A 21429-nucleotide genomic window follows, 5' to 3' on the forward strand; every position below is an offset into this window, starting at 1 on the left:
TCGGGGGCGTGGCCGCAGCGTCGGGGGCGGGGTCAAGGCGGCGCGACGCAGGGACCGAGCTCGCGGCGGCGCCGGCGGCGGGAGCGGGCAGCGGAGGCGGGAAGCCGCGAGGCGACGGGGAGCGGGTCCGACGGCGAAGCAGGAGCCGCGCCAGCCTCACCATGGCCGAGACGAAGGTGAGGCGGGCCGGACGGAGTGGCTGAGGGGCGCCCCGCCGCCGCCAGGCCCCTCAGGCGCGGGGCGGCCCGGGACCCCCCTCCCCCCAGTGCCGCCCGCTTTGGGGGGCCGCCGCGTCCGGGTGGGCCGCGGGGCAACGTCCGCCGCGCGCGCCGCCGCCCCTCCTCCTCCCACCGCGGGAAAGCGCGCCTCGCGTCCGGCCCGGCAGCGCCGCCTGGGACTTCATTTCCCAGCATTCCCGGCCCCGCAGCCTGCGGTGGGGCTTCCGGGAGTTGGAGTCCCGGCGGGAGGGGCGCGGCCTCGTGCTCCGCTCCTTCCTTCCCGGCCCGAGGAGCGGCCCGCGTGCTCCGCCGCCCTCCGGGGCCCCGGGCTGCCCCGCCGGGTGGGAGCGGCCCGGACGCGGCGCCCCCACCCCCGGGCTGGTCTCCTGGGCGCCTCCCGGCCCCGCCGGCGGCGGCGGCTTCAGCCTCCCGCGGCTCCCTGCGCTGCCGCTCGCTCCAGCCCAGCGTTGCTGGCCCTCTTCCCTCGCCGCCTCCTTTCCCCGGGAGCGGAGGGAGCTTCTTCCAGGAGGAGGGAATCTTCCCCCGGCCGGATATCGGGGCAGCCATCCCGGCAGCCGCAGAAGGATGCCCGCCTGCCTGTCGTTTCTCCCGGGGCGGCCGCGGAGCCCTTCCGCGCGTGGCCCCCGAGCAGGATCCAGCACTCGGCCGCCGCCTGCCTTTCGCCCGGGTTAAACTTCGCATGCAAACAGTCCTTGGGCCCTCGTCGGTTCTCAGCTGCCCTGGTCTCTGGACCTCCCTAAAAAATAAAACACCAAAAAATACCTTCTTAAAAACGATGGAGGATTCCAAAGAACTTGGGTTGATCTGGGTTATTTCGACCGATGCGTATTGCGTTAGAAATTAAAACTGAGAAATCTTTAGATACGATATATACGTGATTTCTCAGGGACCCCCAGGGGTCCCGAGACCACACTTTGAGGAGCGCTGGGCTGAGCTAACGGCAGTGAATCTCTCAAAAGGCATCGTGACTGAAAATTTAAGAAAGCAGCAGGTGTCTTTGGGCTGTCTAGGGCAGGTAGACCGGATTGCTGTAAAAAAAGATAGTGCGTGAAAATCTGCTTTAGCATCATTGGTTTGAGGGTTGTTTTTTTTTTTTTTCCCATAGTACAAAATAAAATGCAGGTAACGCTTGAGTTTGGAGAATTGACAGCCTTCCACTTCAGGGTTTAAAATCATTTATTTAATAGCCATCAAATTCCACTTAAACCATTCTCATTCTTAGTTTTTGTCACCTGCTTAACGTAGAAAACAAGAAAATACGTGATTTGCTTATTCGCTTTATTTCTATGCCGCTCACTGCCAAAGGCTCTGGAATAAAGCCTCAGTTCTTTGTGACGGTTAGCATCCTCCTTTTATCAGCTTTTTTTTTTTTTTTACTCATTTCCTCAGATATCTGCTGGAGCTCCTTCCTTGCCTTCTGATGTTGGAAATCATTTTTAAGGCATTGTTGTTATTTGTCATACGTACTCATAAATACATAGCTTGGTTTTGGAATCCAGGAGGACAAGAGAGAATGCTCACCAGCCCGATTAGAGGGTGTCTTAATGTGTTGGCTGTCTTTGGAGCATCATGTGTACTTCATAAAAGGGAAGAAGCTGTAGATTGGCGCTTGGCACCTATATTTGGAGGTGGCTACACGTTTGCACTTGCTTTTTCTGAGGTTTAGAAAGTGACTGATGGTGTAATTTTTTAAAAAAAAACATGATTTGGAGGCTTCTGCTTGCTTCTGTGATAGTTTTGAACTCGGGCTGTTCTTTTGTAGTTCTGTTGGCCATAATAAACTACTGTTTCTTTTCAGAGTGAAATAGGATTAAGTTAGCTTTCTAACGAAGGGCAGAGGGGTGTTTTCATGAGAATTCCTATCTTGACTCTTTAAAATGATCTTCTCTAATAAGCCTTTAATGCATTTCGAGCTTTTTCGTCTGACTCCACAGGATGCCCATGAGGAGCATGACTCAGCCACTGACAATGCAGATGATTCTAACCACGATCCACAGTTTGAGCCCATAGTTTCTCTTCCTGAGCAAGAGATCAAAACTCTCGAAGAAGATGAGGAAGAACTCTTCAAGATGTAAGTAGAGGCCCGGCTTTCCGCAATTTAAAGCGGCAGGATCTCTTTCGGCTCTCAGAAAGTGTAAGAGTAAACTTTCCAGGCCTAAAATCCAGTTTTTGTGGGGGAATGTTGTGGCATGCAGGCTGAACTGTCAGCAAAACGGGTTCTTTGAACTCTGTTCAAAATTGTAATGACTGTTGCTGACTGCAGTTGGTTGAGCCATCCAGAAAATAGATTTTAAGAGCATTTTGTTTCAGAGAAGCTTCTTGAGGAGCTCTTATTAAACTGTAACTTTCCAGCTTGTGCTGCCTGTTGAGAACATGGTGAAGACATTAGTTTATTATAATTAGTTCCCTCCCTAAGATGTGAAAAGATCCTAATTCAGTATAATATTTGGCAGATGCTTTGCCACATTAATGTGTTTGCATTTATTTTATTTTTTTTTTGGTCATGAAGGCGGGCAAAGCTTTTCCGATTTGCATCAGAAAATGACCTTCCAGAATGGAAAGAACGTGGCACCGGTGATGTAAAACTCCTGAAGCACAAAGAAAAGGGGACCATTCGCCTCTTAATGAGGAGAGATAAAACTCTAAAAATCTGTGCTAATCATTACAGTATGTAATTTGGTATTCTTTTCTTAGCTAAGTTTCCAGTATGTGTTGGTATCGTTACGACAGAGTGAACACGTAACAGAGTGAAGATAAAATGCTAGTGCTGATAGATCGTTCTAGATAGTGAGAGGCTCATACTCAAGCGTAACTAAAATGTGCAGAACGTCAAAAAATGGTATAATCCAATACCATCTGTTCAGTCAGAGCCCTGCAGGTACATCTCCCTCTCCCTTAGCTATAAAATTCAGACCATGGTGTCGCAGGCAGAGAAAACATACAAGTTTACTGAAACAAGAGAAATGAATTCTACACTACAGGAGAGAGACAGACCCTGCCGAAAGCAAACTAATAGCAGTCTAGCTTGGTTAAACAAGCTTGGTTAAACAAGCATTCTGAAATGCAATTTTAATTACGGATAACACTTAAATAATTGCACATTCATTCTTTTTTAGTAGACTTGATCTTCCATGCTGGTTCTTAACAGTCTTACAAGCTGCTTATAAGAAATGAATAATGGCTTGACAGTTTGTATGATCTTGTTGCCTCACTTCTCCCCCCCCCCCTTTCTAGTTACACCTTTAATGGAGTTGAAGCCCAACGCCGGCAGTGACAGGGCCTGGGTGTGGAATACACACGCCGATTTTGCAGATGAGAGTCCTAAACCAGAACTTCTGGCAATTCGTTTTTTAAATGCAGAAAGTAAGTTACTTGTTTTGGGGAAGCAAGGCTTTTTTCTTTAAAATCGATGTTCCCCTCCTTGTTGTTTGGGAATGATGGGGAAACTTCGTGTTAAGGAGACTGCTGTCTGCTCATAGTCCATGAATCTGTTCACTGGACTGGGAGGAGAGGCAACTCAAATTGTTAAGCCAGGAAGGAGGTAGTCCAGCTTATTAAGAGGCCTATAGATGGGGTAACGTATCTCAGATCTTTGCAAAGTCATGAAACCAACATGGATTTCGATAGTTGCTTCTCAGACTTCAGCCTGTGGAGTTAGAAAGCTCCCTTTTTCTGCTGCATGAAGTACGTGCAGTTTTTGTCTAGTATTAGGTTACAGTGACCTCAAGTGGCCAGTAATATAACCTCTCCTGGTACACCAATTAATACTTCGGGTTTTATAGAAATTATCTCCCTGTTCTCTAATGCTGGTAATGACCTCACCACGGCTTGTTTTAACTCTTTGCTCAGGTAATTCTTTTTCTCTCAAAAAGGTGGCTGGCTTCTGAAAGGTGAAATTTGGCTGAAACTGTATCCACTGCATACGCATAGGTACAGATTGTAGCCTCTAGCTATGAAGTGTGTGTTTTCCTAGACATTTCGAGTTGCTTGCCAAGTGCTTAGAGCCATTGCAACGTATTTATGCTATTTTGCTTCCTTAAAACAGACGCACAGAAATTCAAAGCAAAATTTGAAGAATGTAAGAGTGAAGTTGATAAAAAGGGAAAGAAAGGTAAGATGTTTGTGTTAGTTTACTTCTGACAAAGGGATTATACCATCAAGCATTTCTGCAAAAGTCCCTGGCCAGTCAGACAAGTTGGGAAAACGTAGATAAAATTTGCACCAAATATTTTATGTAAGATGTGTATAGTGGTGTTGGTGTTACTTAGAGTAGGTTTGTTGAAAACAGTGCATTTGATCTGGTCATATTCTTGCAAGGAACAACACCTGTGTTTAGGATATTCACAGGAGACTTGTTTTTCAGTAACTTCACACCCCCCCACCCCCAAGATGAAATAAAGGTTTTTCTTGATGCAGCCTTTCTAGCTATAACAACATGGAGAGAGAGACATTTTTTCAGTAGAAACAGCTCCCTTTTCTGGCACCCTAGAAGTCTTTCCAACATAATTGATCTCTCCTTTGAATCCCACTCTGGCCATCAAAGCCCTCCATATAAGGTCTTTCCATGGAAGGAGATAATTTTTCTCTCCCCCTCCCCTGCCATTTAATGCCCACTTTGTGGCAGTGCCCGGTTTTAGTACTTCTGCCTTATTGGAAAAGAAGTAATGGGATCCTTTCAGCGTTAATCACAAATTCTTCCATGTTTAGTTGTGGGACATGCATTGAGAATTTTCCTTGGGGGATGTCAGTACTTGATCTCGGTTACCTCTCATTCTTTATAGCCTGTCATTGGCTATGAAAATCTTCCAGCATCACCAGCCAAATCGAATAAGCAGTCAGAGGGATGCTACCCAAGGTGGGGTCTATGTACCCAGCGATCTTTAGCTATAATGGACGGAATGATTTCCCATCTGGCCGAATGTGGTGGGAAGTGGAGTGATTGTTTGGGTACTAGGAGCCTGATGGCTGAAAGATAAATGAAGCGGTATTTTTGTGGTCTCATCTTAATAATTCTGAGGTATTGAGACCCACAATATTTTGCTCAGTAGGCTTTTCATTATTTTCATGGGTATTGGCAGGCTCACTCTGTGCGTGGCTGCAGTGGTCAGTCACAGTGCTTTTTAAGTCTGCTAGAGTAGCAATCCAGGATAATATGAACATTTCCTTCCTTGTGGATATCTGTTCCCATTGTCTTGGCACATCACATTTAATTCTTTTAACAGGTTCTTTTTGTTAAACCTGTGAAAAGGCTGCATTGCCAAGTAACTCTTAGGTCTTCGGACAAAAAATTCTAATGTTATGTTCAGTTCCTTGCATACCTGTATATCTGCAGTTCAGTTGCAGTGGTGCATTATTAAAAAGACGTATGTTTTCCTGCTGCATTCCATAACACTGTTTCCAGCTAATGCCTATTAAATGCTAATGGTCTGCACCGACATTTTTTAGCAGCAACAGACAAAAACGATAGCGCTGATAAAATTGCCGAAAAGCTAGAAGACCTTTCTGTAAAGGAAGAGAGCAAAGAGTTGGAGAAGAAAGAAGTCAAGGAAAAAACTGAAGAAAAGCAATAAATCATTTTGGGCCTTGTGTTTTTCTTTTTTCTTATTTTTTTTTTTCCTTAATTTTTACAAGGAACTTTATAAAGAACTGTATTCTGATGTTCAATTTTTTTTTTTTTTTTCCTAAGCTTTTGCCCTTTTGGAAGAGTTCTTTGGAAAAAAATTTCCATTCCCCAGTCATGAAAATGTACTGTGCTAAACTTCCTTTTCCATAGTGGAAATACTTATTTATGGTCATCCGGGAGAGTGAATAAATAAAGCTTTGGAAATGGTATGAAAAGGACAGGGTTTTCTGTACACTTCAGATGTGTGGCTGCCGTTGTTACCTTGGGCTATATGTTTGGGTGCGTATTTTAGGTGAGGTATAGCGTAGTTGAATTATACCAATAGACAAAGTGAGCGTAATGAACACGTTTCTCATGCACTGTGGCTGAACGTTGTGATGGCTGGAATGAGAAATTTTATGCTAAGGTTCCTTGTTTTTGTGACGGGTTTGAGTGACCTTGAGTGTTCTCGTGCAGATTTATTAACGAAAATGGCATGTCCCTTAGAATCTAACGTCACCCCACAACGGCCTGTTACGTATTTCAAAATACCGTGGTTCCTTTTGGTCCATTGTGCCGATGCAGCAAGGCAGAACATATGTTTTCAGTTGCGACAGGAGGTGTGAGATGTCCAGTGATGCGATTTTTAAAAAGCCTTTCTCTGCAGAGCAGAAACCTCACCTGCAAGCAAATCATTACAGGCCCTTCTGTGTAGATGGGACGAAGGTCCAGTTTTTCTGTCTGGCTGTCTTTAAAATTTTCAGTATAAACGCGCCATTTAGGTATTAAGACATGTAATACGTTTTCTGTTACTTTGCTGTCTTGATTATAGCATTTTCATAGTGCTTTGTGGGGAAATGGGGGGGGGGAGAAATCACCATTTTTAAGATAACTTTTGGTTGTGAGAAAATCACGTGTCTTGACACCACCCGAGAAAAAGCACTGATGTTTGGATTTGCGTCCATTCGTTGAGGGCGTGGTTCACTCGTCTAACAATAAACTTTTGGGTAGCAATTAATTGCCACTGATATACTTGAAAGAGATATCCTATTAACATTCACAGCACAGGTCATACTTAGTCTTCACCAGAGAGACCAAAAATGTTCGTAATGGTGAGCTCCTGCAGCCATATGCACCGATTATGCTCACCCAACAGCGTATATTGTCACTTTGCAGTTCTCATGGCAAAATGGATTATAAGTGGTCCTCAGAAATGGAGGGAAAAGAGAGGATTTTACACATAACTCAGCCTTTCTCAGTGTGCAGCCTGTCTTAGTACAAGTCCCTCTTTGGTCCATTTCTCTTGACTATACAATCCTCCCCAAATGTAATACAGGTTATCTGTCATGCATATAAGCTGAGAATGCCTGATGCAGTATCTTTAAAGATCCAAGTTCCCCATGTCAGCCTATATTGTTAGATTGAGAGTGTAGCTATAAAACATTCCTTTTCCTCTTGCTTGAAACGGTATGCACAGTGGGCTTTTTTCCTTTTTTTAAAATTAAAAGCTTTCCTTGTTCAATGAAACAGCAGAACTGTCATGTAATACATTTTGAACTCATCCTTGACCTTTTTTCTGGAATTTTAAAGTGTTTCCTTGATTCTCATTCTCTCTCTGTCTCTCTCCAATCATCATTACATTTTTATGGATGTATTTGTTCCTTCCTGTGGTGTTTTTTGCATTGCTGTAGTTTGAGTAAGGCAAGACTGCGAGGGTAGGGAGATGCAGAAATACCTCAGCTGGTCCCAAGGACTTGTCAGTGTATTCAACATTAAGGTAAAAGGGCATTGAACTCTATTTGCAGATTAAAGTCACTATAAATGGATTCTGGTTTAAGTTGTCAAAAAGAGGCACTGTTCACCGAGCTAACTTTGAAATAAATTTAAACTTCATCCTTATTTTTGTTTTGCTTAGTTCTTGAAGCAGCAAATGTTGCGGAAGTAGGGGGGAAGCCACAATCCGCCTGTTGTGTTTTCAGTTCTTAGCACCTTTGGTGTGTACGGTCTCAGGATAATCTTTGTGTGTTTTCTCGCCTCTGCCCCGTCCATGAAGCCGTTTACAACAATTTAATGACTTGATTTCTGTATTGTAATTTTTGGAACATAAAAAGTTAACCATGTGCGAAGGAAAGAGCATCTGTTGAACGTTAACGGTTAGTTCAGCTCCTCATATATCCCTTGGGTTGGGGGGGGGGGGTTACAGGGAGAGAAAGGCAACAGATGCATCCTTATTGGGGTGTGTAAACGCACTATGCAGGTCGCCTGCTTGCCCTCTTTATAAAATGAAGAGCTTGCGTATGCTTCTCCAAGTCCTCTGTGCCTTTTAACGGTGGAAACGTGTTCAGAAACAGAAGTGAAGCCATCCCGACAGGATTTATGTAGTGTTTGCTTAACTTTATATTTTAAAAAAACGTTTCAGCTACAGTATGAAAAAGAAACAATGAGCCTAAAGTAAGATACTTCAAAAGAAATATGTACAATCTTATTTTCATGGGAAATTGGATTGGTGTCTGAGTTACTGCAGCTTGCAGCTGCGCTTTATCTTACGAAATCAATATTGTGGAATACACTGCAGCCACCCTCTCTTTAATTGTGTTCTCTCGGAGTGAGCCAGCTGACTTGTGTAAATAAATAAATAAAGCTGCTTTTTTTTTTTTTTTTAATAATTTGCAGTTCTGTAAACCCTGAGGGAGAACCAGTCTGGTCTAGTGGTTAAGGCAACAGGCTAGAAACCGGGAGACCATGAGTTCTAGTCCTGCCTTAGGCATGAAGCTGGATGACCTTGGGCCGGTCACACACACTCAGCCCTGGGAAGGAGGCGAGGGCAAACCACTTCCGAAATCTTGCCAAGAAAACTGCAGGGACTTGTCCTGGCAAATGCCAGGAGTCAAGACTGACTCAGAGGCAAGGAGAACCAGTTTGGTGTAGTGGGTAAGGCTCTGGGCGAGAAACCAGGAGTTCTAGTCCTGCCTTGGGCACGAAGCCATCTGGGTGACCTTGGGCCAGTAACACTCTCAACCCTAGGAAGGAATGAAGGGCAAACCACTTCCGAAATCTTGCCAAGAAAATGGCAGGGACTTGTCCTGGCAGTCACCAGGAGTCAAGACTGACTCGAAGGTGTGTGTACGTGTACACACACACACACACACACACACACGACAGTTTTGCCTTCCTAGCAGGATTCCTAAAATGAATTTGGAGAACGGCTTAATGCTGTACACAGTAATAGCAAAATAATACTAGTGGATGGTTCAGAAATTGCCTAAACTGCATTGCAACATAAACACAATACATAGACATCAGTAAGGAAAAAAATCAGTTTTTGATATCTCAATTGCAGAAGTAGTTTTAAGTTTTACTCCAGTGACAAATGTTCCCGAATCATAACCACAGAGGCCATTTGAAGCCGTTATGAATAATTCATCACTTTTTGCATTGTAGTAAAATCAGATTTCTACGATAAAAACAAACTCCTTGGTTAAAAATAACTCCTTGGTTATTTCAACAATAAAAGCAAATTTATTTTCTTTTTCCTTGGTTAAAAATCTGTAGGTAAGATCCCTAACCCTAAGGCCTTGTTCTGAGCTTGCTCATACTGTGCTGGCTTTCCCCCCTAACTTCCTGTGGACAACAGTAGAAAAGGACTTTGAAAGCTGATGCGGTTCACAGATTGACTTCCTGTGGGAAGGTTTTGGAGAAATGACAACCCTAAAATGCAACCTACAGCTAATGCTTCCAGTTCCATCTGAGAAAACAAAAAAAGTTCAGATGCATTTGAAATGGGATGTCTCTTTTTTTTTCTTACTGCATTTTGCAGCAATAGTTCGGACTAATGCCACCAAAAAAAAAAAATCTGTTTTTGCTTATGGGTGCGCTGGAATTCCTCAAATTTCTGACAGCTAATTAAAGGCAGGTGCCTGTTCCTTCTACTCCCACCCAGTTCCATGGCACACAACCAGGAGGACAGCGTGGACGGAGAAAGACGTAGGCTTGGCCTACTCTGAGGCTGCAGCCCAAAACAGAATTGGGCCTCCCTTTCTCTGCACCCCCTTGTAGCTAAAGGTGGGAAGAAATTAAGGTTATGGTGAAATCCAGTCTCCTGTTTATCAACGTTTACGTAATGCACAAGGTAGTTAGCACACACACACCCAAAAATAAAACTATCCTTTTATTTCAGATTTGAGATTTCCTGGAATTGTGCGTGGTTTTATGGGTACCACCCATAAAACAGAAGACTTAAGATTTTCCCAGATTACCAAAAGAAATGAAGGAGCACTAATCCAAAGCAAGAGAGAGGGGTCGGGTTCGTTCGCCCACGGCCCAAAGCTTACGTCGTGGCTTGTTTATGATGTACCCTGTGGGGAAAACCTAGCCTTTGTGGATCGTAAACCATGGCTTAATGGTTTATATAATGCTGCCAACATCTTGCAAGAAGCTAGTGAAAGGGAAACTTCCTTTAAATTCGATGCGCTCGTTCGAAAACAAACTGCATGAAATAGAATTAAAGGTTTTGTAGGGAGCGGCCTTCCTGCCAGAGCTTGTCCTCCTGGTGCTTTTCAGAGATGGCCGGCGACGCGTCAACGTTCTTAGATGATCTTCCCCTTGCGCTGGTGAACGTCCATGCCTTGAAAACAATAGTCGAGCAACTTCACAGAGTGCCCAAAGTTGTTTGGGGTGGGGCTGGTTAATAAATCTTTCCAAGCCAATAAGATCTTCTGAAAGCCCCAATTAATACGAATCACTTTAGTCATAAGTAAAATTTATATCCTGCCGCTCAGCAGTTACGGGAATTGGAGCATCCTGTGCATGGAGACCACAAAGGGCGGGGGGGGGGGCTACCTATAAAAAGCAACGGTAGCTGAGCTGGTCCAAAAGGCATTTCAAATTTCTCCCCAAGTGGGCGCTGCTTTTGATGAGGGCCAACGCGGCATCGAAGAGCGTGCAAGTCTCCCCAATTCTCCAGCACTCCACCTTTGGCAAGCTGGGCATGGTGGAGCTGCTCCGTTCTTCGTGGCTCATAGCTGGCCCCCAGACTCCGAACCTCGCCCTTCCGAAGAACGGCCCCATCGCGAGGCGACCCTCCTCCCTCGCGCCCCCAAAACTTTCGCGGCGAAGTCGGTAACCCTTTCCCCCTTCCTGCCTTGCCCATCTCTCCTCCCACCGGTCGGATCCTGGCTTGGCTTGGCTTGGCTTGCTCTGGCCCTGAGCATCCTGGCAGCCGGCACGCAGGGATGCGCTGGGGCTCGAAGCCTGGAGGATCTGATCTGGAAAAGAAGATGGAACGGGTGCGGGGAGGGAATCCTGCGGATCAGCTGCAGGAGAGCCAGCCTTCGGGGCCGGGGGGTGAGGAAGAACATGGTGAGCTTCGTGCAAGCCACGATCTTCCTCTTCCCTGAACGCTGCTTCCCAAATCTATTGCCGCCGCCACCTCTCTGCAGTGCTACCTTAAGGCGTTGGTTGACATCAGCCGAGTGGGCTGGCCTCTGTGGGTTGAGTTTCCTGTGCAAAAGAGGTCAGCTGTTACCCATCCTTCTTTTTTTCCCTCTCTCTTTCTCTCCCTCCCCCTTTCTGTCTCAGTTCCCCCCCCCTTTTTTTTTCCTCCTCTTCCTACCCCTTTCCCCCTCCCCTGCCGGATCTCGCTGCGGTGCAAGACCTTCATCTCGGGGGCTTCCCCCCCCCGCACGCACACCCTCGCCCTCTCTCTCAATCTCTCTTTCCTCTCGGGCTCCCTGGTGCCTCTCGGATCCTCTGGATTAACGCACAGTGATGTATAATTCACAGGATGCCCAGCAGTATTGGAAAAAGATTTAAACCGACGAAATACATTCCCGTCTCTACTGCAGCCGCCTTATTAGTGGGATCAACTTCGCTCTTTTTCGTATTCACGTAAGTCCATTGCAGGTCTCTCTCCCCACCTCGCCACCCCTTCCTTCAGCAAGAGATCTCAGTTACCAAATGGAGGTTTCTGACCCTCTGGGATGCGGGGCTGCTGAGCTGCTAGCAGAACTGGCTTGCTCCGTGGGAGGAAGATTAAAAAGCAAAAGCAGATCGTGGCTTAGATATGATGCAGGTTTCTCTGCTGGGACCGACGCTCAGGCTATGCGGGGAAGGGTTTTTTTTTTTGACTTTGGAGGGTTCTCTGGCACGTACCTAATTTCTCCCTGAGAATTATTTCACTGGTTTCTTTATTTAAAAAAAATGAAATCAGTGCTGTCCCTTTCAGCTTTGGTTTGGGCGGTGGGGGGGAAGGAGGGTGTTGAGATATATTTTAAGTAAACAGCTTTCTGGGAAGTGCAAAAGCTTGGGTGCAGTTGAGCTGCAAAATGAAGCCTCTCTGTTGGGTTCATTACCTTGCAGGCCATCAAGCAAAAAATGCTTCCAGATCTTGAGTATTTCCACCACCCCAGCCACCTTTTTTTTCCCCCTTTCTTTCTACCCCATCCTTTTGCAGCAAATTTCTGGGCAGGTTGGGGAGAAAATCCTTCCCGAGACCAGGCAGGTTCATTTTTCCAGGATCCCGAGGCACAAACAGCTTGGCCAAATTGCTTTCTTCTGATCTGCAGCATCAGCCGTAACAGTTTGAAAGGTGGAGAACTTTAGTTCTGCCTTGGAAAACCCCCAGATGGGTCCAAGTTCTCTTCCCCATCTTGGTTTCAAACTTGAACTGGAGTCTTAAAGAAATGATGCAGTCATGAGTTGGCGTGTGCCCACGGGGCGTGTAAAGGAAGGACCCTTATCATCATTTTTTTAAAATTTCAAAACGTGGATTGGAACTTCCATTTTAGCAGTAAATTAGCACCTTCTGCTAGGTTTTGTTAATAAATCCTGTAATGTTCCTCTTGAAGCAATACTGTTCAGATAATTCCAAGGGGAGCTGGGGTGGGGTGGGGAGTGCTCTTTATTTCCTTCTTATATGCCGTGTTTTTATTTTTACTTGATCTGAACTGGGAGTGTCGGTTTTTCTTGATTTGGGCTGACCTGTACATTTGTGGACACCCCAGACCCATTTCTAATGGCTTTTGAAGCCCTTGTAACTTGATACTAAAATGGAAGGTCAGCTAGAGAGATAAATGCTAGCTATAGCTGCTCATTTAATGGGTTTTTAACGATGTTTGTGTCTGGCAAAAATGGCCTAGATTTGTCCTGGGTGGCAATGATTGAATGGAAAGTGCTTTTGAAGAACTCAGGCCAAGCTGTCTGGAGAATATGAAGGATTGGTAACAGCAATTGAAAGATTGTTCTCTTTTCCTACCATCTCTCTCCGGTTTTACTGTCTTGCCTTCATTCTGATTTTCAGTGACAAAGCACTAGAAAAAAAGATTTAGGCTCTTGTGTCAGGATAATATTCTTGGATAATTAAGAGGATGTTTTCATTGGTGGCTTCCATAATGAAATGTTGTCAGTAGGTGAAGATTTTTTTCCCCCTTGGTTGTTTAATTGAGAGTTCCAGATCCCTCCCTCCCTCCCTCCCTCCCTCTTTCTTTCTTTCTTTCTTTCTTTCTTTCTTTCTTTCTTTCCATCTGTCAGTCTGTCTGTCTGTCTGTCTTTCTTTCCTGTTAGGTAAAGGTAAAGGTTTCCCTTGACATTAAGTCCAGTCGTGTCCGACTCTAGGGGGCAGTGCTCATCTCCATTTCAAAGCCGAAGAGCCGGCGTTTGTCCAAAGACACTTCCTCCGTGGTCATGTGGCCAGCATGACTAAACGGAATGCCGTTACCTGCCCGCCGAAGCGGTGCCTATTAATCTACTCACACTGGCATGTTTTCGAACTGCTAGGTTGGCAGGAGCTGGGACTAGCAACAGGAGCTCACCCCGTCACGTGGATCCGAACCGCCGACCTTCCGATCGGCAAGCTCAGCAGCTCAGCGGTTTAACCCGCAGCGCCACCGCGTCCCTTCTTTCCTGTTAAGTCTTTCTTTTTATGACATTCATTCCTCCTTCCCTTTAAATTGCTTGTTGATTTGCTCCTTGGTCAACTGCATTCTTCACTTTAGCTGAAACCAGTTGTCCCAGCTCTTTAACATAAAGGTAATAAATATTTTTAGAGGAATCGCTACAGGAACCAGAAGCAGCAATTTACATGTTGGAAATTATAGCCAAGTTACAAGTTTCTTTTTCCTTCCCTGCAATGGAAGAAAAGTTTAAGACCTGTGTTTAAAAACGTGAGGGTCGGTATTTATATACAGCATACTTTGTAGCTTCTTTTTGCTTAAAACAATTATCCTTGCTCCAGTCATGATTCTTCCATGGATTGCTTTTCTGAAAATAAGACATTCTTTTCACTCCTTTGGAATCTATCGGTCAATATTTTCATTCAAGGTTCTCTGTGGCTGAGATCTCTTCGGAGCAGCTTTAATCTACCCAGTAGACCTTGTGTATCCATTAGGACAGTCTTCTTAATGGGAATTACAGGTTAGCAGTGGAGGACATAATCGGTAAAGGGTTGACTCTCGGTGCAAATTTTCAATCAGAGCTGATTGGAAACCACAGTTTGGGCTAGTTGGCTTTTGGAAACCCATCTAACTCTGGGATTCTACGGGGAGAGCTTTCCCAAAGCCACGTATGGACCCTATACTAATAGAAAACTCTTTGGCTGGGATTGTACGTGATACTAAGCCAACATGTGATTTGTTTGGCCTTGGTTGAAAGGATGACCCAGCTATTGTGACATGGAAAGCATAGATTGATGGGTTAGCATGAGTGAAGCCTTAGTTTTGATCTAAATCCAGGAAACCAGAAGAACCATCAGCCATAGCTGGTTGGAGTGAATATGGTCCCACATCAAAGAATAGAGAGGAACCACGTTTTTGAATCCCTGTATCCATGAATCCTGAAAGAATGCTGAAGTACAGTGTCATGCAACCCTACTCAAAACAAAAAGTGCTTGTAACCAAGTTGTCTTGGATGCAGCCTCTAAGGGTGCCTCTGCCACAGCCCTACCCGATGGAACAGCTTCCCCCCAAGATCTGGAGGGTCCCAACCCTCTTGGTGTTCCAGAAGGCTGTGAAGATTTGGCTTTTCCCCTGGATGCTGGGCCAGGATTTTAGGGGAACCCAATATGGGGGTAATTGGTATTGCGAGTTTGGTAATATGCTTCACTTATTTTATGGGGAGTTTTTTAAAATGGGGTTTTTGCTTTGTTTATAGAGGTTTTATTATAGTACTGTCTTGTGGAATGCTATTAGCTGCCCAGAGTTATGTACATAAGTTGGGCATCTGTTCACAATAAAATAAAATAAACAGCCCGTTCATCAGTGAGTGCTAACAGACATTTGTTATAGTTGAAAGACAGATGTATTAAGAAAAACATAGGATCAGAAAATCTCCCCTTTAGCTAAAATCTATCAGAATGGTCTACACTAGTGTTTCTCAACCTCAGCAACTTTAAGATGTGTCGACTTCAACTCCCAGAATGCCCCAGCCTCGAATGTTCTGGAAGTTGAAATCCACACATCTTCTAAGTTGCCAAGGTTGAGGAACACTGATCTATACAGTCTGCCTTCCAATAGGAGAGAATATCTGTAGCTCAGGGTTGAACTGTGGAGTCCTTGGTGCTCTCTGAGCTTGGTGGTTGGCTTGCAGACGTTTCATGACCCAACTAGGCAACATCATCAGTGCTGGTGAGTGTAGGCTTTGCTCCCTGTTTATATACAGTAGCTCGCCCTGCCAGTGTTGGTGGGGCATGGTTTTCTCCTTGGTAGGCCCTTGATTAGGGTTCCTACCAAGGAGAAAGCTGCTGTATATAAACAGGGAGCAAACCCCACCCTCCCTTGCACAGATGATGTTACCTAGTGGGGTAATGAAATGTCTGTAAACAAACAACCGAGCTCAGAGAGCACCAGGGACTCCACAGTCTATCTTCCTTTAAGCTCTTAGAGAAGAGAGATACAGATGCCACATTATATCCTGCCTTGGTATGTGGGTTTTCTGTGACTTCCACCTCCTTTCTTGGTGGTAGTAAAAGGTAAAGGTTTCCCTTGACGTAAAGTCCAGTCGAATCCGACTCTAGGGGGCGGTGCTCATCTCCGTTTCTAAGCCTTGGAGCCGGCGTTGTCATAGACACTTCCGGGTCATGTGGCCAGCATGACGACTCGGAACGCCGTTACCTTCCCGCCGAAGCGGTACCTATTGATCTACTCACATTTGCATGTTTTCGAACTGCTAGGTGAGCAGGAGCTGGGATTAACAACGGGAGCTCACCCCGCCGCGCAGTTTCGAACCGCCGACCTTCCGATCGACAGCTCAGCGGTTTAACCCGCAGCGCCACCGCGTCCCTTCTTGGTGGTGCTGGTGGGGAATTTCTCTATTTTTCCCTATTTAGTTTATCCTGTCTGGTGTCCTTGTTTACACTGACAGGCAGGCAGGCACTATGGGATCGGTTTTGTCCCATTTGGAACTCAACAGAAATAGGTCGCCAGATGTTTTCAAACTGAATTGAGCTCATGGAAGATATCTCCTTCTGCCAATGCACCATAGATAGTCATCTCAAATGCAGTGGTCCATGAGTTCATTTCCTTTCCAAAGTATGGATGAAAGAGCCTTGAAAGAACTCAGAAAGGAGGAAAAACCAACATCATGTATATCCCAGCACCCAATTTCGATGCCTAACAGACCCATCAGGAGGAGGACAATGGCTGCGTTTTCCCTAGATACCCCGCCAACCCTCCCCCAAAAGAATTGAAATGACTAAATTTAGGAAAGCTATTCCTGACGTTGGCTACAGCTGCGAAGAGGCATAATTTATGCTGTTGGCGACTTCTCGTCCTGCTAGCTAACGGAGACCAAGGTTTCCTTGGTGGGCCAAAATAGCAGGCTGATGATCAGAAGGGAAGGGCTGAAATTCTCACATAAGGCCCCCCTCTCCCCCAGCCTCTTTGCTCAGTGTTTTTCTGCATTCAAAGCTGCCTTCTCTGGTATGCTGGACAGTACCAGTTAAACTATATTGGAAATATTCCATTTATAAATAGAAGAAGCCATTTATATGAAAATTCTCCACTATTCTTCCCCCCTTCCCTCCTGCCCAGCCATACAGTCCTACAGTGCAGAAAAGGGGAAGCTAAAATTCTTAAAAGCTGGCAGACGTTGCCATTTGCATTGAGATCATCCCATGCTCTCGTTGCAGTGATCGGTTTTAACCTGCCATCTTTGGTCTGTCGTTTCAGGACATTTCCCCCTGTTTTGCAAGAGGGTTAGCAGAAAAAAATTCTTCCTAGCATTTTCCCACATCATGGGGTCTGCTGTTTGGATCCTGAAATGCCACTTTGCCCGATTGTCCGCATCCTCAGGGCACAGACCCCCCAAAATGAATAAATAATAAATAAACCGCAGAAAAAATGAATAAACAAACTCAAACAGTTCTCTCAAATTATGCTGCCAGCCTTGAAAATGCCAGTCCACCTCATGCCTTAGACACAAGCTCTGTTTTTCCATCTTTATTAATTTGGGAGGGAGGGGCTCTATGACCGTATATTTTAATAAAATCTTTCTTTTTCCTCTGTAAGGTGGGTGGCCATATCAAGCTGAAGCATTTCTGCTGAGAAATTAGGTGTGTGTTTTTCTTTCCCAAGCAGCTGATAGGTACTGATGTGTAATTCTGTGCTCACCACATTCAGAACAAGGAATGCCCCGCATCAGGGTGTGGTCAAAAAGATCAAGATGGTGGCCGCAATGATGCAATCAAAGCTCTGGCGTCCATATAAAAACCAGATGGAGCATTGGTTGCACCATGGTTGACTTTTTTGACCTCAACCTGCCCCCTTACTTTGTCTGCTTCAGTGGTGGCATAACGGGCCAACCAAGAGGTGCATTTGGCAAGCATTAGCCTGCCACAGGATGGGTTACTCAAGAGTGGGGTGAGCAGGGATGCCAAATGGAAAACTGCTGAGAAAGGGCGCCGTCCAACTCATTCTGTCTTAATTCCTGTAGGTGGGGGATAACAGGAGCCATAATCCAAGGCATCCTTGCAAGGCTGTAGAGCTGTGTTTCTCAACCTCAGCAACTTTAAGATGTGTGGACTTCCACTCCCAGAATTCCCCAGCCAGGGTTTGTGGACTTCAACTCCCAGCATGTTGGCTGGGGGATTCTGGGAGTGGAAGTCCACACATCTTAAAGTTGCTGAGGTTGAGAGATGCTGGTGTAGAGGGACATAGCCTTGAGAAACAGGGGAAGGGAAGTGGTTGCTCAGCCCTGGGAAAACAGAATGCCTGAGAAAGAGAACTTGACTTTGTGGTATTTAAACAGGGAAGATTTGGGATAAGCTTTTGAGACTCGGTTACTTGAATTTACGACAATAACAACCATACTTGGAATCCTTGCTCTGTCCATGACTTGACCTGATGTATCTCGAAGGGCTGAACAACTCCTGCTGGGAAATCCAATTTTACATGGCAGGAATTTGTCCCTCGTCAGTTTTGCTGCTAATTGAGAAACATGTTGATAAAGTTCACTGATGTTACCTCCTTGTTCCAAGGATGCTGATGGACGCGGTGGCGCTGCGGGTTAAACCGCTGAGCTGCTGAGCTTGCTGATTGGAAGGTCGGCGGTTCAAATCCGCGTGACGGGGTGAGCTCCCGTTGCGAGTCCCAGCTCCTGCCAACCTAGCAGTTCGAAAACATGCAAATGTGAGTAGATTAATAGGCACCGCTTCGGCGGGCAGGTAACGGCGTTCCGTGTAGTCATGCCGGCCACATGACCACGGAGGAAGTGTCTACGGACAAACGCCGGCTCTTTGGCTTTGAAACGGAGATGAGCACCACCCCCTAGAGTCGGACATGACTGGACTTCATGTCAAGGGAAACCTTTACCTTTACCTTTTATCCAACTCTCAGATTCGTAGCCTATTCTGGACTTGATGACTCCTGATTTTCAGTCTATTGCATGCCTCTCTGGAATATGTGCAGATCAGGGAAATGCGTACAGCTTTCTTTTGCTGTTAAATGCGTGCAAAAAGAGACCAAGAGATTTGCAAATCCGACTTCATGGCTACATATTTATCCAGTCATTTTCACTGAATGGTATATTGGGATTTTTAAGTAGTCTCCTAACCATGCACTGACATAATCTAGATCTACTTATAGCTACAGGACTGGTAATTTATTTTAAAATTTACAGTTGATATATGAAGGTTATGTCCAAGCTTCAACCTGACATTTAAGTACCCTTTTTTATAATGTGGCTGAGTTGCACGTCGGCTGATCTTAGGGTTGGACTGAAATCTCATTGTAAAAGGATCACAGGTCTAGGACGGATCTACTTCCTTGCAGCTTCCAATCTGGCCTCTTGTGATCTTCCCTGCTCAAAAGCAATCCTGTCTGACCAGATGGCTCTGAAGTTGCAATTGTTCCTCCCCACCGCCCCTACCCAGTAAGGTTGCTTTTCCAAGAACTAACATTTGCTCTCTTGATCTATTTTCTGGTGGGTATTTACAGCAGTTGCTGTTTTCTTTGAAACTAATTAGCAGCACCTCTAATTACATTAGGCCCTCTAATTGAAATTACAGAGTGCTGTGTCAACAGGAGATCCAAAGTTTACAACCTCCAATCCCAAGCTCATTGAAATTTTTTTATCTTTAGACGTCTAACTTTAAAACAGTCGCGGTTCATTAATGCAAGTCCTAATAAAGTTTAAAAATGAAGCTTGGCTGATTCATAGAACATGTTCTCCTTTGCCTCCCATGACTTGGAATAGCACAGTCCAGAAAAGACCATCACTATAGGCTGGCCTACAGCTCATAGCATGCTTCAACCCAGGGTTCCTCAACCAGGGTTCCATGGCACCCCCGGGCTCCGCAAGAGGTCACTAAGAGTTCCCTGGGAGATCACAATTTGTTAAAAAAATTATTTCAAATTCAAGCAACTTCACATTCAAGAGGTAAATTTCATTCTTTATTTTCAGTTGAAGAACACTGTTAGTGCATATATACAGGCCTACCCTTGAAACAAATATAATAATTTTGTAACTTCTGGCCTATTTTGAGCCTGAATGTGCAGGGGTTCCCCAGGGGCTGAAAATATTTCTAAGGTCCTCCAGGATCAAAAGGTTGAGAAAAGCTGCTTTAACCTCTACACTTTTGGTCACGCTGGCTGGAGTTTGTAAAAGTGGCAGTCCGATAACACTTAAGGAACACAGATGCTCTTCTCCAGTGGCACAGACTACTCTGGACTGAACCATTTCAGTTTGGAAGGGGTAGCTGTTACCTTGTGTCATATTGTACATCTAGGGCAGCTTAAGGTGAGCAGAAAATATTAGAAAAGATGTCCAGTGGCTAAAGAGATATCCATCCATCCAATAATATATTTCTTTGGTTGTTGTTTTTTCAATTGAGATATAATCTTGAAGAAGGAATTCATCAGCTGTTAGGTCAAGGCCAGCTTAGCCCTAAAAAAGAGGAGGAGGTGGGAAAGAAACTCAACATTGCCTTGCCTTGATGCTCTTTGTTATAGGAGCAACGAAAGAAAAACTCTGTTGGGCTTTCAAGTTTCTGTCACTATACCCTACAACAAGAAAGTAGAGTTTCAGTGGTCCTTGTGGAATCTGTTTCCTGACCTGGCCTACCTTGAAAGATTGCATAGTATTCCAAGAACTACACTTAAAAACTGTAAAACCAAGGGGGGAGGGGGAAAGAGGGGAGACAGTGAAAGACAATGGTTATCGAATTGCAGGAGAATTAAACTCAATGCCTAATTAAATACAATGAAAAGGATCAATTTCTGTGCTTTAATTTCCCATTTTCTGTTCTGTCAAAGTGGTCCTTTCTTTTTAAATGCAAGCAACCCACAAGCTTCAAGGCTGGGCCTCTTTCCCCTTGGAGGACAGAACCCAATGGCTTTGTATATCCTCATCAATCGGAGATCTGCCTGGAAGGCGAGACATGAAATTAAATGCTGGTAAAACGTCCTTAAAGGTTCCCAGTATTTCTGCACCAGCGAAAGTCATGAAGCAGAATACCTCCCAGTTTATAAAGAGGCTTGATTCTCACCAACAAGCTATCTCACTGAATGGCTGGGATCGAGCTTATCTGACCAAAATGAATCCCTGGAAAGATTCCCTTACCATTTTTCCATTCCACTCACCCAATGTTTATCCTCTTTCATTTAGCTATAGATCAAATGGCCCTACTGGAGTTTCTTGTCCTGTTTGGCACCCACAAAGGTAATAACTAGTGCCATGATTAGAACAGCCTCTTCACCAAGCCTTTTCCAGCTGCTGCTTGAAGGTTTAATAACGCTTTAATGCTGTCCTGTCTAAACACAAATATGCCTTCTTCTGCTGGGGCTAATCCGATGTCACTGAAGTTCCTTTTCTTCCGCTACATGACAAGCTTTTGCGGCAACCTCAAGAGGATGATCTCAAGATCTGGACCTTTCTCATCTTCTTGCCAAATCTGTTGGTTGCTTTTTCACCAAAATGACTCAGCTTTAACAGCATGAAGATTACACTGTTAAGTAGCCTGAAATAATCTCCTAGGTTTTAGCAGTTTGTTGGGAAAAACGGTTGCGTTTGGGTTGGGGTGCTTGGCAACCAATTGATTTCAGATTTTGCAAGATGGAATTTCAGGGTTTAGAACAGGATCAATTGCAGATTTGCAGCCAG

General features: G+C 45.0%; 2 protein-coding genes across 3 annotated transcripts in view; both read left to right on the plus strand.

Annotated features, from left to right (window-relative positions):
• The first annotated feature begins 28 nt into the window (after positions 1 to 28).
• Positions 29 to 7740, plus strand: RANBP1 (RAN binding protein 1). Of its 2 annotated transcripts, none has more exons than XM_063315772.1 (6): positions 29 to 176; positions 2174 to 2310; positions 2749 to 2906; positions 3474 to 3602; positions 4285 to 4350; positions 5688 to 7740. In XM_063315772.1, the coding sequence occupies exons 1-6, from the start codon at positions 162 to 164 to the stop codon at positions 5807 to 5809; spliced, it is 627 nt and encodes a 208-aa protein (XP_063171842.1). In that variant the 5' UTR covers positions 29 to 161; the 3' UTR covers positions 5810 to 7740. The 2 variants fall into 2 exon arrangements, with proteins under 2 accessions (XP_063171842.1, XP_063171841.1); XM_063315771.1 differs by having other exon boundaries at positions 30 to 176; positions 5685 to 7740.
• A 3587-nt stretch (positions 7741 to 11327) lies between these two features.
• Positions 11328 to 21429, plus strand: part of ZDHHC8 (zinc finger DHHC-type palmitoyltransferase 8) — a 60563-nt gene continuing 50461 nt past the window's right edge. Inside the window, exon 1 of the mRNA XM_063315285.1 lies at positions 11328 to 11727. Within this exon, the coding sequence (XP_063171355.1) occupies positions 11624 to 11727 (104 nt within the window). The 5' untranslated portion in view covers positions 11328 to 11623. The remainder of the gene's footprint in view (positions 11728 to 21429) is intronic.

The sequence above is a fragment of the Candoia aspera genome, chromosome 15 (assembly GCF_035149785.1).
Source record: "Candoia aspera isolate rCanAsp1 chromosome 15, rCanAsp1.hap2, whole genome shotgun sequence".
Classification (NCBI taxonomy): domain Eukaryota; kingdom Metazoa; phylum Chordata; class Lepidosauria; order Squamata; family Boidae; genus Candoia; species Candoia aspera.

Excerpts from the sequence above, each read along its gene's own strand:
- RANBP1 (XM_063315771.1), top strand. Across the intron at positions 2,907-3,473 it reads AATCTGTGCTAATCATTACA|TTACACCTTTAATGGAGTTG; the intron begins GTATGTAATTTG and ends CCCCCTTTCTAG. Across the intron at positions 3,603-4,284 it reads TCGTTTTTTAAATGCAGAAA|ACGCACAGAAATTCAAAGCA; the intron begins GTAAGTTACTTG and ends TCCTTAAAACAG.